The following is a 20,124-nucleotide window of genomic DNA, read 5'->3' as shown; positions in this document are numbered from 1 at the left end:
TCCAGAGAAAAACATGAAATAAAAGTTTTGTATTAGCTACAAAATGTAAATGATACTGTAAGTAAGTAGATAATGTTGTAACATTGCATATTACAATAACTATTGATATGGTTTTAATAAACTTTTATTTGATTTTTGTAACAAATTCATACTTCAGAATGAGTAACAAATAAATAAATTAATAAATAATGTGATATTATGGAAAAGATTTTATTAATTCAATCAAACATTGTTCATAATAATGTCATTTTTCAATTATATAATTTGTTATATATTTAATATGTAACGATGGTTAAAAAACCATTTCATCTTTACCAGACGTCGAAAATAAATGTTTGTTGATTCATAATAATACTTAAACAGAGAAGAAAATGAGTTATTGAATAGATAAACAAAATCTCTCTATGTTTATCTTGTTCTTGACTAGTTATGCACTGTGGTTGAGGACTGCTGTATGCGCTCAAGTTCCTCAAGCGACAGAGCATTTTGCGCCAGATTGACTGGGGGTAATTTTCCAGCAGAAGCCTGCGCTAGCAGTTCAGGACTGAACCAGCGAGCTAACTGATTGCTAGTTGGAGAGAGGGCTCCATCCCTTTGGTTAAAACCCATCAAACCTAAAAGAATTATTTCACATTGAAACATTTATTGGTCTCATGAAAAAATCTGGAACAATTTAAAAATACAATAATTAATTATACTAACCAGTATTAATCATAGAGGTGTTCAGCATCTGCTGATGCTGATAGTTGGTACGCTGTAAATGCTGCTGTTGGGCATGAACTCTGTTCATGGTATTGTTGTAAGTTTGTCCAAAAGCAGGTGTATTATTCTGCTGGACAGAGTTATTGTACTGTTGCATATTTGGATATGCAGATGTCATGTTGTTGTGACCTAAAAAAATATATAAAAGTTAAAATTTATGAACTTGAACCCAATATAATTGATTTTAATTATTAATTAGAATTTTTAATTGGTATTCATTTGTATGAACTTATGAAGGCATTCTGGTCTAGAGGCATGAACTTGATGTGATTTTTCAAGAGGCTGTAAAAAAAAATAAGACAAACAACGTTTTAACATTTCTTTTTTACAAGTTATTCAACAATGTTTTGAGAATATAAAAAAATAATAATAAGCTACTAAACATTCTAACACACAAACAAACTACGATTGCAACTAGAATTGCAATTAATGGAATATTTTTAATTGTAATTAATGCAAACTTTTGTTTTGTTTCGATATCCTAAAGCTGCTATTCTAGGTGGAATACAATTAATCTTAATGTGGAAAATGCAGTTATGAAACCCATACATTGATGACCCATTACAGGAAATTTCTAAATTGTGAAGATTGAACTATTAAAAACAACTGTATAAGCTGTACCCAATCACACACTGCTGTGTTACACATAAATAAAAATCTTAAAAATGTAGTCATTGATAGCAAATGTTAGTTGCTAGTTGAACAGTATTGGAAAAGCATCAGCAAACTTTTTTTTGTTTTTATGTTTTATTAAAATTTTTAATATTGTGTATACCACAACAGCATGTGATCCAGTACAACAACTATTAACACAAATAGTTTGTTTCAAAGAACCACACACAAAAACTTATCACCTTAAATAGCATAAATATTGTTTGAACAATAAAAAAATATATTCTGCGCCTACTGAAATGTTCCAGATTTTGAATAATAAATATAAAAAAAAAACCTGATCTGACCTATTAACCTGACTATAACCCTATAATCTCTCTATGAACTTTACACAATCTTTGCTTAATAAAATCGTCTTCGCATCATGAAGAAAAAGAAGATGAAGGGAAGGCGAGGTATAGATGTACATTATTAATTGATATACTTACTTTGGCCAAAATTTAATTTATTTCGAGCTTGCATATTGGCATATTGGTTCTGCATTTGCAACTCCAAATTTGCAGCATATTGTATTTGAGAATGTTGTTGGTTAATCATCGACATACCTCCATTCCCTTTCACAATGGGTCGACCTGTAATATTTGTATATTGAATAAAGGTATTCATCACCTAAAAATGATTAATTTCAATATAATTTACCTTGAGGTTGCTTGCCCATATTCCAATTGGCACCTGCTACTGGCCGGTTTTGACTATGATTTTGCCTGGCATTAAGAGCCGGACTTGAAACTAAATTTTTATCCTTAAGATTACCATTGGCAGTCGCATCACCTAAAACGATTAAAATAAATAATTTCTTATCTAATCTATAAATGTATAACAGAACAATAGTAAATTCTCATACCTGCAGCATTATTCTTGACCATTGAATCAGGTTCCTTTTCAGCCGTCATCTTTCTTAATACAGAAGTCGGAGTAAAAGCCAAAGGTGTTGGTGATCCTACATGCTTGGCTGGCGAACTATTGGCGGCAGAATTGTTAGAATTCTGCGAAATAACAGAGTTGTTGGCATTAGGAGAATGAGACCTCTGCATCTCTTGCCGTTTGCGGAAGTTCTCAGATTGCTCTTCCAATTTTTTCTTGATTAGAGCACCTTGCAGAATATTTCGAGTATGCGCTTGAAGTTCCATTGGAGAAGGCATTCGAGGAGGAATCACTAGAAATGAATAACGTCCAAATAATATTAATGTTACAAACATTATTATAAATTAATACAATATTTGAACATTTTTAACCACTCAACCAGTTGGATAGTTTTGACAAATAAAATGGTATAAAATTGTCATTCTGCAAATGAGAAATTTATGCCATCAGTTTGAATTTCATATTGTTTGCTCGAAATGGAACAAAAACACTTTCCTTTTTAGTATGCCTCTATTTCTACCCGTTTTTCGTTTGTAAATATTAATAGTACAATGAATGTTAAACAAAAAATACAAAATGCAATGGTGACAGTAAAATAATAAGTACTGTTGAAGTATTTTAATTTTATTATTTATAACCCTGTGCACCCAGCACCGATTCAAAAACAATCTACCACCAACTCGGCGCCGCATTCTAACGAAATGAAGCTGCTGATGTAAACTTGATATTATTGTGTATGTGATGCAATTTGTTTTATATAAAGTTGTGGACATTGATTAGCATATATTTACAATAATTAAAATATTTTCTACAGTATGTTAAAGTTTAAAGCCATTTTCAAAGGACATAACATGAGCAATCCATTTAGCCCATAGACCACGATTTTTAAAATTTTATGGCACTTAATTTACAAAGTTCGGTATACTCCACTAAACATAGTATAAAAATACTAAATTAAATAAAGTATTTCATGAATTAGTGCAACTAAAAAAAAACGTAATTTATTGGTGTGAAAGTTGATAAAATAAAAAAATTATATTATATAATATATTTAGAAGTTAAAACAATATTTGACCAAACAATAATGAACAAAAACACGCTCAATAACTGTCAAGTGGTTAAAACAAATTGCTAAATTTGGTGCAAATAATATAGTACTAAATTTTATGAGAAAATTATGCTACAGGGTGAAAAAGCAGATCAGAAAGGATTTGATTTATATAAATCTAGTATTACCTGGATGGTGCACTGATAAAGTATTAGGACTAGTTGCCAAAATCGGGGATACACAATATGCTGCATGTAACATTTATCAAAATTATTTTAACTAAGTATTTAAAAATGACTAACAACTACAACAAAGTGTTAAATATATCTACATATATATTAGTTATTACCATTGGGCAAAGGCGAAACTCGCAACTGCTGTTGAGCCCCGAGCATCATGTGCTGCATAAGATCAGAGTTGGCTGGTGGTCCCACAGGGCTGATGTTTCGAGGGCTCGTTATATTGCCATGGGTTTTCAAGATTGCAATAAGCATTTCGCGATGTCTCTGCTGAATTGCAGGATTGTTTAATTGTTGCAACAAATGCTGCACAGTTATCTTATTATGTTTGAGGCCTGAAATTAAATAATTTTTTGAAGATGAAGTATTTAGATTACAAATTAATTTCGTATGAAAAGATTAACAATGAAATATTAATTATAAAAGTAATTGATAGATGTATATTTTAGAAATAAATTACAATATACAAACATTTTTTTAAAATTCAATTTCTGAAATTTTATGTTAAAACGAATCAACACACTTCAAGCACCATTAAAAAGAATATCACAAATATGAGCAATATTTTATATGCAACAAAGCAAAGCTGACCCTGAATAATTGCTTGGGCTTCCGGTCTCTGGAGTATTTCCCTAGCGTACTGCTGTTGTTGCATATTTGTAGCCCCAAACATGGACTGCAAATCAGGATTCAAAGTGTTTGATGGCAATGGAGAACCTCCGGCCAAATTTTGCTTAGAATAATTATGCCCCGAGTTCGCAATTAATTGAGAGAGCTGTTGCTGTTGTTGTTGTCGCTATAAAAAGAAATTAATTGAGTATTTCATGATAAAATTGAATTACAGCATAAAAACAAATTACCTGTAGTTGTTGAACCTGCAACAACTTCATGACAAGTTCTGGGGGTACCTGTGGAGCAGGTTGGTGTACATTTGGGGTAGGATGAATTCCTGGTGAACCAAAGGCTCCTGTTGCCCCCATCTGATGATTAATGTTTAATCCAGCAGCTACATTTGCCATGTTGCGTGCTGCATTTTCATCAGCCTGCTGAGATTTATTCAGCATCTGAAAATATTAAGAGTTAATATTATAATTGCTTAAATAGGTGTAAATAAACAAGGTAAATGTACCTATTCTCAGAGAGGAACTCTTGATGTCAAGATCAAACTTATGTTTATCGAAATGTAAAGATACCAGTAACTTAGCATAGCTATATTATTTGATAATAGACCCAATAATTATAAAAATATTACCTCCAGAATACTCATAGGCTGTTGTTGAGACTTTGGCATAGGTCTTCCTTGTGGACCCTGAGTGGCACCCAAAACTTGCGGAGACTGTTGTTGATTCGAAGATACTTGCGAAAGCAACTTCTGAAAAGCAGCTACCTCTTCAGGTTTACTGTTGCTTCCACCACTCTTTTCAGAAGACCCCCCATAACCCTCACCATGTCTCATACGAGCTTCAAGCTCCTCTACATTATGAATCTTTCCACCAGCAGTACTACTGTCACTGGTATTCGGGTCTACTCTGGCTCTTTGGAGCATCTCTAAGAGATTGCTATTATGGACAGTGGCAGATGGTTGACTATTAATAGATGAGTTTCCGGCAGGACTTATCGGAGTAAAATATTTGTTGGAGTCTGCAGGAAATTTAAACAGATCAAAACAGTATTTAAATTATAAATATTTAAAACTGTATCTCTTACCAGTAAGCATAGAAGATAACTCTTCATGAAGTGAAGATCTACGACTATCCATCCTATTCAAAACAGGACTTTCCCTTCTAAAGAACTGTGAGAATCGAGAACCAGCCGTCTCGTTAGAGGTACCATTCTAAAGTTATATTTATATTCATAAGCACTATTCTGGATAACAAATGTCTTGTACTTCTAATGTAACAAATTACTTACACTAAGTAGTGCTGCAGGAATGCTGTCTAGATTTAAAAAGTCATCAAGAATAAATCCTGGGGCAGATGCATCATTAGTAATCTGAGACTGTTTTTCAGAAAGACTTGCGTCAATTATTGAGCTGTCATTTTGTAAAGCCACAGGAATTGGAGATTTACAATTCTCCTGAAACAAAAAGGAATTAGATCTCACCTTTGATTAAAAAATTGTAAAAGTAAAGTACATAAAGAAATCTACCTTATTATATTCTTTGTCATTGTCCACTGGTGTGGACGTGCTCCTTCTTTTTGGAGACTTTTCACCAGTAGTTTCTTGATCTCCTTCTCTAGATTCAAGATTTGACTTATTTTTGTCCCTAGAACTGTTGAGGTCATTGTCTTTCTTGGAAATACTGCCATCAGTATTTTTATCTGAGCCACTCTTCTTGCCAACTTTTTTCTGCTGCGTTGAACGCTGCTTCTTGCCGAGGGCAGAAGACTTCTCTTCAGGTATGTCTTCAAAACCGCGCAGTTCAATAGTGTCCTGAAAAGTTATATAAATAAATATTAGGTAAATAATTGATAAAAAAAAACTCCAAAATAATAAGAAGATAAATGGGCCAATTCCCAGATAACATAGCTATGTTATGTTATTGGTCACCCATGGTAAAATATGTTTCAAACAAGCTTATGTTAAAGATTAGCTATTCTCAGTGTACTTATTTTATTTTAGAAAATAATGTCTTGAAATTGGCACTCAAAGTGTCGGTCTCAAGCTATCAAAATGCTATATAGCTATGAATCTTTCTTGAGGTTTTAAATTTTTGAAGTAACATCCAAATATCACAAACTTCAAAAGAACAATTGTACTTTTGACATTATTTTAAGGTGTTTTATGTTATCTCCATCGCACTATGAACAAAAACTCTAGAACAAAAATAGTAGGATGAAACAAGTTCACCGGAAATAGCTAAACAAAACAAGTCTTCTGTAACATGTTTAGCCAAGAACAAGCACAAAAGTTTCATGTATTTTCAAAAAAAAAACTAGTTATTTTTCTCTCTCTTACATGCTGAGAAGTCGGGCCTCCACTAAACCATTCTGGCTCTTCGGGTTCGCACTTTCCTCCTGACATGTATGACATGTAGTGGCCGCCGCCACTATTTGATCGCCCATTACTGTTGCCGCCTCCTCGGGCCCTATCTGGCGGTCCATTACCATTAGAATATCGTGAGCCAGGACCCATTCCACTCCCACTCATGGATCTTGAGCCTCCGCCGGAAGAGAGTCGCTCGAGGTCTCGACCTCCATCTCGCATTGATCTCGTTGTTGGATCTTTGTCATAATCGCGGGAGAATGAACGCCTCTCATACCTAATATAAAATAAAATTCAGCAAATAATGTTCAAAAACACAAGGTGATGGTTTATATTAAACTTTGTAACCTGTCTTCCCGATCTCTAAATGTTCCGCCAGGTCTAAAGCTATAACCGTCATCCATTAGCCCTCCAGGACCACCAGGGGATGCATCACCTGCAGGTCCCGGCTTATCAGGTCGGAAATCCCAAGAATCTCTTGTCAAGATTCGGCCACTACCTATACGTCTGCCACCTACGACGGAATTGGGTACCACGCCTGCAGATAGAAGTAAAAACAAATAACAATTTGGAAATAAGAATGATATGATATAGTTTATGAAATATAAGGACTAAAAAACGTTCAGCACAGAATTAAATGTGATATTCTATTGGATTTTGCAGTTTTTCAATGCCATATTTTTTCTCATAGACATTGAAGAAAGTCCACCAATAATTTATAATGAAGTTGACGATTATGTTGGTCATCTTCCATATTTGGAATATAATGTATGATTTTTTAGGATAGAACAAAAATAGTATTCCACAATTTGGATTCATAAACGACTTATTAAATCCACGTTTTATTCATTTTTAGGGGCAAGACTGCTATAGAGGCATAAAAAAATCAATTTTTTTATTGCAAAAATGTCTTCCAAAACCAGCCAAGAATATATTCCTAAAATATCAAAAACAAATTCAAGTTATTTTCGGAACTACAGACGAAATAGTGAGCAAGCGTCAAGTATGTATATGAGCAAAACGAAAACTTTGACGCGCGATTTCTCGGTTTTGAATTTTTTCGATTCTTCGAAAAGATAAGAAAAAACTAAACGTTCTATCAAAACAAAACAAAATTCATTATATTCAGGACTAAAACTATCCTAGTTGAACCTAAAAAAAACTTTAAAAAAAGTTATATTTAACCTACTTTTTGAAGTAAAATTTAAATCTAAAGTAAAATTTTGTATCAAATAACATGATTTTTTTTTCAAGTTGCGAACAATTGATGTATCTCATTTTGTTCTGGATTTTTTAGGTTCAACTATTGAAAATATATATTTGTTTTGATTTTTTTCGTGTCAAATGGAAACTGTGACCTGCACATCTTTCCCGCCAAATGACACCTGCACGATCGTGGCGCATCGGCAAAATGCTTGTACCCGACATATGATATATATTTTAATGAACAAAATTAAGAAAAATGTTGAAGTATATAACTTCCATAAAAATTCCTCAAAAAAGCGATTTTTTGAAGCCTCTAAGCAGCAGCCCCCTCCCCCCTTAATCTCTAAATATGAAATCCGAAGTAATTTTGTGTATAAGATGCAGATATAATAAGGAATATTTATCAATGCCAAAGTTCTTAAGCAAACTCGAAAATAGTGACATACAAAGAAATTAAAAATATGGCTAAAAAAGAATTTAAAAAAATGGTTAAAAAGTTTACATAAAATTGCCAACTATTATTCAAATAAAGACCTTTTCACGAAAACAAATAATGAGTATCTTTTAGAGAACTTTCGGTCGTACACAAATACTTCTGCGATGTGCAACAGTCGCCCTGATATCTAATGATTATCCATAATTTAACGAAGTGTTAAGTTAATAATGTACTCTTAATAATGTTTAAAACTGAGAAAAATCGTTCTGCAACGATTTCTCATTGGGTCCATGCATACCCGCCGAGTCTTTTCCGCTAAGCTGCATGTCGTTAGCGCCTCCACCAGCTCCTGCACCACACGTAGCTGTTATTACAGTAGGCATGTAACATCCAGTATTAAAAGAACGTCTCTGAGGCGACAAAACAATACCATCTTGCTCCTTGCGGATACGTTCACGGGGGTCTGAGCGTCTCTAAAAAATTACATTAAAGATATAGTTAATTGTAAAATATACACTATATTTATTTCACTACGTACTTTGTGAGGGTCCAACGCGACATCTCTAATACGTTCGTCTTCGATGACTGCTTCATTGTATTTCTTATCGGAATGCCAACGGTCAGGGTCCCAGCATCCTCGACTATTTCTGTTAACAACATTAAACACAATCAACACCCGATTGTATATATAAAATTTTTTTTCTTAATTTTATTTGAACAGCGATCAGAACTTATGGGTTCTATGAGCTGTTGTGATGAATCTCTTACAAACTACGTTTGTTTTATTATAGATGGCAACCCAAACAGTTGTCTCATCTCTATGTGCTGAATTTTTTATTATTACAATTGATGTAATAGTGATGACTTTTTATTTGTGCAGCAATGCCGGGCAAGGGCTATTTTCACTTGGAAACATATTGCTATCTATATTTCCAAGTGAAAATCGTTGTCACTGCTGCCTGACAACAGGCTGCTCGAAGTGGGTATCAAACCCGGGACCCCTGATCCAGGTCCAGTCGTTCTAGCCACTTACATACGAGCGAGCCCTATATATATTAAAATATCGGCATTCCTAATAGTCTACTTACACGTCGAGACAGGCGGGTTTTATCTTAGAAAGTGGAAGCGATCTCAAAGCTAGCAGTTCCTCTTTGAGTATCTTAGTCTCATAGGGCTGGCGGGGCCACGAATCAAAATGCTAGGATCCTCGAAGTCTGAAGCCTCTCCCATCCCCAACGAAGAACAACTGCTCTTGGCGCTCTTGGAAGGTCGTCGCTGTACAAACATCGTCACCTGGAAAATAAAGGTAACAGAAATATAGAATATCAGCACGAATGTATTGATTCGTTCGTGATAAATTTAGGAATTATCAATTTTAATTTGTACGCCTCATTTAAAAATTTCAAACGGTACATGTGTCCATAAAAAAGAATATTTATGATTGGACATTGTAGCAAAAATATTTTGCATAATTATACTGACAAAAATCATGCCAAATTTATTAGATTATATATTTTAATTCTGCAATAGCCAACGTTCTTGAAATTACAATTTTTTGAATTCTCATAAAAGCATCTTTTACATTATTGTGATTTATGTTATGAAAATCAATCAAAACTAGCCATTTTTGAGGAAACGTCGATTTAAGGTAAAAAATCTGTTCACATACTCACATACACACTAGATAATTTAACAATTTTGATTTTTGATTTTTTTTTATACAACTAGAAGAAATTAATTGTGTTCCGTATGCAGTTTATTGAATTCTCTATAGCCTATGCGTATTAGAAGAAAACCCAGTGGTTGCCTATTCCCTTTGTTAGAAATCCTATTTGGATCTAAATTTTTGAGCGATAACTGATATCAGGCGGACACACACACATACTGCTTGATATCAGCTGGACACACACACACACACACCACACTTTCTCTCCAATTGTTGGTATCATTCCATTCAGAATGGCTTGAAACGTCGAGAAAACAAAATCAGCGAATCAGATTTTTTTATGAAAACAAGATTTTTTTATAAAAACAAACGTTTCTTCGGGAAGTTTGTAATACGATTTTGTAAGCTAATGAAAGTATCTCTTAGATTACTTTTATTTAGTTTTAACAAATAATTCACAACATTATAAATAAGAATACATTTAATTTTTAAATGCGCATGATTAGCTCTTTAAATAATTGTTTTTTTTTTTTTCAAAAAAGATGTAGAAACCATGAGAAATAATATGAAATTATTTCTATTAAAATTTTGATATTTTGAAATTGAATGAAGTGATATTCGAAAATCATAAAAAGTATTAATCAAATATGATAGTTGATTAACGAAATAAATTGAAACCTTCTTATATCTCAAATATCGATCAATTTATTCGATTTAAAAAAATATTTGAAACTTAATACGTTATTGCCAAGATAAGATCAATAGGCTAACTATAATATAAATAAGTATCTAATTTTTAAATACATAGGCTTCATTTTGACTATCAACTCTCTCACTATATATTTCCTTAACACATGCACTGCTAACCTTGCACTTTTTCTTATACTTTTCCTCGTGCTATTTTTTTTCATTTGTTTGATACAATTTCTCGACATGTTAACTGAAATTATACTAAAATTTTTAAAAAAAATCTAAAATAGAATTAATTAGAATATTTCTGTTTGAATTTAAACATTTTCAACAAGCAAAAACATTACTCGAAAGTGCAAGGAACTTCAAAGAAAATATAATATTGAACCTAAAATTTTATTACTTTTATTTGAAACATATGCAATGAAAAATGAAAATTTTTGCGTATCTTCACGTTCCAGAGGTTTCTGAACATTTTGGCATACTTTAGAAAAAATGGATGTGTGTGTGCATGTGTCTCTAGTAGATCATATATAAATAAAAAAAATGTTATTGATCAAATCGATTTATTTATACTTATTGGCACAGCGCAAAATGCCACTTACAACTAGTTTTATTTGACTGCCTCCCTCATTTTATTTACTTCGTTCAATATTTTTTTTTTTTATTTGTTTGATTTTGTCCATTCTAACGGAGTATATTTTATTCTAATCTAAAAATTCATGTTTTATATTCCTATTTAATAGTTGCGTTTAGTTGTAAACTAAAATTATCTTGTTATAAATAGCAATTAATATAAATCAAACGTTTACACGATAAAGGAAATTTAATTAATTGACTATGATTACTTTTATCAGAAAAACTTAGGGTTTCGCTCAACTGAAACAATAGGTAACAATAGTTACTGATTTCATACCTCACATTAGAAAGAAATTCTATATAGTTAATTAAAGTATGTTTAGAATATTCCATTACCTAAAAGATAGATAAAAGCCCCCTGGGAATGAAAAACAAACTTGAGCGCAACACAATAAAGTACAGTTATCTACTACTACTGTGTATTGTGTGAAATAAAATTTTACCACAAATCAAAACATTGTTACGCAAGAACCAAAAATCGAACTAGTAGTCGTGCCTTAAGGCAAATTCCTGGACATTCCCGTACTAAAAATTAATATGTTATAAAAAAGATTAAATTTCTTTTAAACTTTGAAAAAATAAATATCAAAAGCGCGTAAGCGCCGCGTCGCCGTCTAACGGACAAACGATGTTACGAAACCCAGAGAAATGTAAACAGAATTTATACGCATTGTTAAAATCTCCATAAATTATGTGATAATGTGATGTGCATATGTCTAATGATCATTTTTAACCGCCAAATAGTATTTTTTTACTTTTTTTTTACTTCATCTCCGAAACCGCTAGACCTACCCTTCCCAAAAATTTAATCAGTTCATTTTGTCAATACAAGTAAAATGTTTTTTTAAGTATTAAATCGATACCCCGTTCTCTAAAAACGAAGTTACCATTTTTGGCACTTTTTGTCCCATATCTTCGAAACGGTTAAACCTGCCTTCGCAAAAACTAATCAGCATGTCTTCTGATCAATACAAATCGAAAGCTTTTAAATATTTAAATCGGTTGATCGGTGTTCCCGAAATCGTCGACAAAAATTTGTATCCGCACACACTCTCACACACACATACAAGTTAATTCATTTTTTCTAAGGTATGCCAAAATGTTCAGAAGCCTTTGAAACGTAGATATATAAAAATTTTCATTTTCGTTTTTTTGCCATTACTGTAACTTACCCTACGGAAAGTTAAAAATTTAGCTTCAGCTAATTAGTTCAACTGATATTCCAAAAATAAAATTTTCGTTCTCACTAAAAATTATCAATGCTATTTTCTATTGCAGTGTTTCAAAACATGCATATATGTATGTGTAATTACATATATTACACTAATTGTTTAACATAATTCATTTCATTCAATTCGAGTTCTAGAAAAATATTTTAAGTTTGGACGTAAACTGTAATCAGTAGCGAAATACAAAAAAAAACGCGCGCTTGAACACGCGCGTCAATTCTAAATTTTCATTTTTTGACCATTTGTCGTAGGCCTATAATGTTTTATTATGTTGTTTCATGTGTAACGTCATATAAAGTTTCATCAGAATAGTGTTTACCAAAATTTAATTACAAAGAAATGGCCCGGCCGATCTTTACCAAAAACTAATCAACGCGATTCCCAACCAATATCTTTGGAATAGTTTTTGAATCTTTAAAATAGGTTCAAAATTGTGGGTAAAACGTCGACAAAATTTATGAAAAGTGATTGAATTATAAAAAAAGTCAATGTTTGAAAAAGTCAATGTTTGAAAAAGTCAATGTTTGAAAAAGTCAATGATAATAGAAGAACAGAAATTATGAAATCACGTCGCAATAAATATCGTTAAATATTACAGGCTTAAGAAAAGTGGTAGAACTATAAAAAAATCACTAAAGTTTGGAAAAATATACCCGTATAAATAGACGGAATAACGAATCGAAATAATGAAATGATTGAAATCATTTCTGAACACTTCTAATTAAATATTTTAGGCATATAAAAAGTAGTAAAACAATCAAAGTTTAAGTATGGCAGTGGAAATAGATACAATAACAAATATAATAAAAGAAATTAATAAATCGCATCTTAAGTATTGTTAAATATTATAGGCCTATGAAAACTGGTTGAATTATAAAAACACCATCAAATTTGGATAAATATAATATATAAATATATAAAATAACGAATCGAATAAAAGAGGTTATTGAAATCACTTAACACATACCGTTACGTATTGTAGGCCTATGAAAAATGGTTAAATTATAAAAAAAAATCATCAATGTTTGAAGAAGTGTGACTGTGGACATAGATAGAATAACAAGTAGTATTAAAGATATCATGCAAAATGAAAATAAATAGCAACAGATAAAGAATTACGCGTATATTTGATTTTAAGATCCCATCATGCAACAGCAATTTATAACAATTATCAAGACTTACTCCAAGAAACTCTCTTAGCCAAGTTCTTCCTCACCCACTGACTGTTGCTTTTGTTTCTGTTCAGGGAAGACCTCGAACTCAACGAGGACAGACTTACAGTTTTCCTACGATTTTTCCTTGCCCGTTTCCTTTTAATGCTTTTACTACTAATATCCATATCGAAAAAAACCTAGCTAATATTCAAAAACCGCCAAATTTGTTCCAATCAACTAAAAAATCTATTAACGTTTCTCAGCACTAGCCGATGACACGCGTGTCCAAAATCAAAATTAAATTTTCAATACAAAATTTATTAAAATATATTTGCTTTAACTAAGACGTCCACCGCTTCAAAATAAAGTGAATTTTAAACCGATATACAAGAAAAAAAATCCACCCGAAGTTATTTACCAAAGGAGCCCTGAATTGGGGCTCGCTTTTGGGTAAAATAAAACTAAACTTTAAACTTCTTTTAATTAAACGAAAACAAAAATTTATACAAAACACGTAAAAATTACTTTCTAAAACCAAACAAAAATGACTTAACTTAAACAGTTAAATGTCCGAATCGTTTTGCTAGACGAACCGGCGTCGACGGAGAGAAATGGCTACCCGAAAAATAACACTGCCCTTCGTTCTCGAAAAATTTATTCCTCTTCGATAATATAATATAATATATTCACTACTATTAAACGTTTTGTTTACTGCTGAACGGCCACGAGAAAAGTGATTTTAAGGTTTTTGCAAATGCACTTGCAACCTGTTACACAACGTTTCATCATGGTGGGGATTTTGGCAAAAAGGACCTCTGTCGGGTAGAAGTTTAAATTGTATAAAAGAACAGGGTCGAATCGAGATAAAGGAAACATAATATATTAATATATTTTTCTAATAAGAATACTCTAAAATTTCCAAAAATAGATATCGCACCATAAGTTTTGAACTTCTAAAAGGTGATGTTTGTTGCCAGAAAATTTGATGTGATAATTTTATATTTTCTCGATGTTTCAAGTCATTGAAAACAATATATGTCCAATATGAGCCATCGATGTTTTCTCAAAAACTAAACTAGTTGGTATTGGTATTTTGCCTTGAGGCAAGTTACATGAACTTCCCGATTTGTGTAAATAATTGACATAATCCATAAATTATTTTATGAGTAGTTAAAAGTATTCGAAGTGGATTTTTTAAAAGCAAATTTTCAAAAATCAATAATTATTATAATTTTGCCAGTTTTTTGTATGACTTTAATTGTTTAGCATGTTTATTAAGACCAAGTACTCTATCGTTATACCAAGTAAATCTTCTAATTTTAATTTCAACAAATGTCAAAGAAACTACTCATTTTCTCAAACTTCGATGAATTTTTAAAATTAAACGACTTGTCGTAAGGCCGTAATATTTCAGTAAGTTCTATAAGACCATGATATATATCGTCAAAAAAGTTCCATGAAAAACGGCTTAATTTTATTTTTCAACAGTTAATTACAAGAAAACGGCTGGTAGATTTTCACCTAAAACTAATAGGTATCATTCCTAACTAATATCTTTCGAACAGTTATTGATTTCTTAAAATCGATTCGGAAGTATGAGCTTAAATGTGGACAAAAAGTTTAATTTTTTTCAAAATTACAAAGAAACGGCTCGGCCGATCGTCGCACAAAACTGAGAAACGATAATCCTCATCGAGATACATCAAATGCTTTTTAATTTCTGAAATCGGTTCAGGTGTTTTTGAGCAAACGTCGATGAAAGTTCTAATTTTGACAAATGCCAAAAAGACCATACTAATTTTGCAAACTTTGCTGAATTTTTGAAGCTAAACGAGTTGTCGTAATATTGTAGTATGATCAGGAAGACTATGATATTTACCGTCGAAAAAATAATCATAAAAATCGTCTATTTTTTTAAAAAAAAAAAAAAAAACTTTATTAGAAAAAAACAGGCCGGCCCATCTCTACCAAAACTAATCAGCACGATTCCCAACCAATATCTTTCGAACGGTTTTTGAATTTTCAAAATCGATTTAGAATTGCTGGCTAAAACGTAGATGAAATTTTTTTCACTTTTCTGCGATTTATAATGAAACGGCTTGGCCGATCGTCGCACAACAATAGTTCAATATGGCCGATCGTCGACAAACAATAGTTCTTATCGAGATACATCGAATGGCTTTTAAATTTTTGAAATCGGTACAGCCGTTTTTGAGAAAACGTCGATTTACGGCAGAAAATCTGTTCACATACACGCACACACATACTTTTTCCAAATTTGGTCTCGTTCGATTCAGAATGGCTTGAAACGTCAAGAAAACATAAAATTAGCGAATCGGATTTTTTTATGAAAACATAAACTTCTCCTTCGGGAAGTTAATAAAGCCGATCAGATTATTTATTTGCGACGATCAGCCGAGCCGTTTCTTAATAATTAGCAGATAAGTGCAAAATCTTCATCCACGTTTTAGACAAAAATCTTGAATTCTTATCCTGAACCTGAAGGTCTCAGTTTGGAATGGTGCTGATTATTTTTTTGGTGAAGATCAACCGAGCTGTATCGATGTAATTATTAAAATATTTTTTTTGCAAGTTTAGTGATAGACCTGATGAACTAAAGCAGGGCTTCTTAAACCATAGGTCGCGAGAGATTTTAATGTCAAAAGTTATATCAATTTATGCCAATACGTCATGATATTTTTATGTTTACAACACATTCTTGAACTATATATTTTCATATGTATATTGTTACCAAATAAATAAATCATTTAAAAATATTAATTTTTTTTTTTTATATGTGTGGGGGAAACTCGCAAGGGGGCGTCTATTAATCACGTGAGGTTTAGGAGCAGGGGGTTTGACAAAAAATCACTGGGGGAAGAAAGGGTATAGTAAGATATCACGTGTATTTATTTTTTACCTGATTTTTTTTAAATCCAAACATTTGCAAAAAAATTTAGTAACTAAAAATACACGTGATGTTTGGTGGAGGAAAGGGGGGTTATTTTGAATATAACCAAGGGGAAGGGGGTGGTCCAAAAATCCTTAAAAAATCGATCACGTGATTAATGACGCTCCCCAATCATAAATGGAGTCGCCAAGAAATTCGCAATCGTAAATGGGGTTTCGAAGAACAAAAGTTTAAGAAGCCCTGGTGTAAACAAAAATTACTTATTATTATATGTCCTAAAATCACGTCTTAGCATATGTCATATATTATAGGCATATGAAAAGTGGTTGAATTCCAAAAAAAAAACAATGTTTGAAAAAGTATGGAAGTGGAATTAGATAAAATAACAAAAATCATGAAATCACGTCTCAACAAATATCGTTAAATATTATAGGCCTATGAAAAGTGGTTGGAATTCTAAAAAAATCAATGTTTGAAGAAGTATGGTACTGGAAATAGATAGAATAACGAATAGAATAAAATAAATAAAGAATCGTACCCTAACAAGTATTGTTAAATATTATAGGCCTATGAAGAGTGGTTGAATTACAAAAAATCAAAGTTTAGAAAAAGATATATTTTCATTGAAGAGCAATCAAAACTTAAGGGCTTTATGAAATTGTGTGGAAATACGTAACTAACTACATCAATTTGTTATAGATGCAACCCAAACGGTTGGCCTAGATAAAATTTATATAAATATTATAAAATATATAATACGAATTGAGAACAAAATATTTTTTTAATTACTATATTTGTTACAACTGCTAAATAATTACCATCTATTATATAAATACAATTATATAAATTTAATAAAAAGAACAAAATATACGCATTTGAAATATATTTTCAACAAAATCACAAATATGTTGTAAAAAGTATATTGTAAAATTGAACGTATATTGTAAAAAGTATATTGAAAGTATATTGTTGTAAAATTGAACATTTTTTTCATTAAAAAAAAGATGATATACTTAAATATATAAATCGGTTCTTGAACGTTTAAATTATATCTAGCGAGACTGTGTTTTAAAACAAACGCTGAATTTGAAGCACACTAGCACCATCTGTGATACGCTGAAAACACTCACACAGAGTAAAGCGCATTTGTTCTTTTTACCCCCCATGGGCCTATCTCTACTTCTCAAATTTAAAGTTACAATTTCTGCAATATTGATGTATTGATGCAGCAATGCTATTTCTCGCTTGGAAACATATTGCTATCTTAATATATTTCCAAGTGGAAACCAATGCTACTACTGCTTGACATCAGGCTGACCGAGATGGGTGCAATCGAAAGTAGAAACTGATTTTAATAGTGATGTATTGATGCAGCAATAGCAATGCTCATTTTCTACTAGGTAACATATCTTAATATATTTCCAAGTGGAAACCAATGTTACTACTGCTTGGCATCAGGCTGTCCGAAACGGGTGCTATCGAAAGTAGGAACTCCGATTTTAAATGTGATGTATTGATGCAGCAATGCTATGCTCCACTTGGAAACATATTTCTATCTTAATATACTTCCAAATGGTAACTAATATTACTGTTTGGTATCAGGCTGCCGAGGATTGTGGTATCAAAAGTAAAAACTCTGATTTTAAAAGTGATGTGTTGATGCAGCAATGCTATGTTTCACTTCGAAATATATTGCTATCTTAATATATTTCCAAATGGTAACTAATATTACTGCTGCTTGCCATCAGGCTGTCCGAGACGGGTAGTAGAGATAGTAGGAACTCGGATTTCAATAGTGATGTATTGATGCAGCAATGCTATGTTCCACTTAGAAATATAATGCTATCTTAATATATTTCCAAGTGGAAACCAATGTTATTACTGCTTGGTATCAGGCTGCCGAGGATTGGGGTATCAAAAGTAGGAACTCTGATTTTAAAAGTGATGTGCTGATGCAGCAATACTATTTTCAACTTGGAAAAATATTGCTTTCTTAATATATTTCCAAGTGGAAACCAATGTTATTACTGCTTGGTATCAGGCTGCCGAGGATTGTGGTATCGAAAGTAGAAACTCTGATTTTAAAAGTGATGTGTTGATGCAGCAATGCTATGTTCCACTTCGAAATATATTGCTATCTTAATATATTTCCAAATAGTAACTAATATTACTGCTGCTTGCCATCAGGCTGTCCGAGACGGGTAATAGAGATAGTAGGAACTCGGATTTTAATAGTGATGTATTGATGCAGCAATGCTATGTTCCACTTAGAAATATAATGCTATCTTAATATATTTCCAAGTGGAAACCAATGTTATTACTGCTTGGTATCAGGCTGCCGAGGATTGTGGTATCGGAAGTAGAAACTCTGATTTTAAAAGCGATGTATTGAATCAGCAATATTATTTTCCACTTGGAAAAATATTGCTTTCCTAATATATTTCCAAATGGAAACTAATGTTACTACTTGACATCAGGCTGCCCGAGACGAGTGATACCAAACGTAGGATCTCTTATTTAAATTCCATCATTCTAAACACTTGCATACGGCGAGCCCAAATCAAATTACATCTATTGTAATTTTATATTGAAAATAGTATTGAATTATATGTAAACAAATACGTTCAAAACAGATACAATAATAAGTTAATTATATTTCAGTTTAATTTATTTATATCTTCATTCTACGTTATTAAATTAAATCTAAATCGAAAATAAAGAGAATTTCTTTTAATATTCGTCAAAAATTTAGGACAGAACGAAAGTATTTGCTTGAATACATTTCAATGGTGTACGAGCATTATGATCTCTGCTCTACTTTTGTCTTTTAGTGACTGTCGTCCGAAAACAAAATTAAAAGCAGCGATTCAATATGTATGCCAACATGGTTAATTGTAATCAAATTAAATAAATTACAAAACTATGTTTATATAAAATGTATGTAAATGTGTGTAAAGCTAACAAAATGCATCAATAAATCATTACCTTTCATTTTACTCTTGGTCAATTAATTTTAGGTTATAATGAAATACTGATCAACACAATTCTTTGCCAATGGCTAGTACTCACTTATAACAAATAAACAAAATTATTGCTAAGGACTACCTATTTACCTTCAAAATGGTTTGGAATTGCGCAAGAAAAATAAACACATATTTAAGCACACCAAATGACAGCTCTATGTACCACTAATATAATTAAAAAATATACGGAAAATCTCATAGAAATACATGCAATAAATAAAATTAGTTCATACCTTCTTTATCCTTCAGCTTTCGGTCATTATCCTCAGACATTTTTCAGTCGCCAAAATTTTTCAAATTCAGTCTTTTTTTCTTAACCACTTAAATACTTTAATGATATATATTATTCCTAACTAATTACTTATTATTATATGTCCAGTTCCTCTCGGTACTTGAATATCACAGACAATTCGCTTATTTCACATGTAAATCACACTAAACGCATATAAGGTACGTATACATAAACAAAACTACACTGCTTTTTGTTTTTGTCGAAGGATCGATCCCGTATCAATTCGATCTGAATCGAAAACAAAATATTTATTTCATTCGATCATAATACCTTTCGAGTAGATTCGATTCTTGATTTAAATTCAACTA

At 31.8% G+C, this 20,124-nt stretch overlaps 1 protein-coding gene across 1 annotated transcript; it reads right to left on the bottom strand.

Annotated features, from left to right (window-relative positions):
• Nucleotides 1-257: 257 nt before the first annotated feature.
• Nucleotides 258-19,797, bottom strand: LOC113378675. The gene is given in 21 exon segments (XM_026619231.1): nt 258-614; nt 703-891; nt 1,863-2,006; nt 2,074-2,205; nt 2,279-2,590; nt 3,535-3,594; nt 3,696-3,920; nt 4,177-4,381; nt 4,446-4,649; nt 4,838-5,419; nt 5,497-5,661; nt 5,734-6,018; nt 6,544-6,847; nt 6,919-7,108; nt 8,511-8,685; nt 8,751-8,859; nt 9,250-9,258; nt 9,301-9,364; nt 9,367-9,505; nt 19,615-19,679; nt 19,758-19,797. Coding segments are annotated over 21 exon segments (3,789 nt in total). The 3' UTR covers nt 258-423.
• Between the last annotated feature and the right edge of the window lie 327 nt (nt 19,798-20,124).

Source organism: Ctenocephalides felis, unplaced genomic scaffold, assembly GCF_003426905.1.
Source record: "Ctenocephalides felis isolate EL2017-DRISC unplaced genomic scaffold, ASM342690v1 CF-g0.4_SCAFFOLD_01886, whole genome shotgun sequence".
NCBI classification, from domain to species: domain Eukaryota; kingdom Metazoa; phylum Arthropoda; class Insecta; order Siphonaptera; family Pulicidae; genus Ctenocephalides; species Ctenocephalides felis.
The sequence above is the reverse complement of the archived record's forward strand: the minus strand, read 5'-3'. Positions and strand labels throughout refer to the sequence as shown.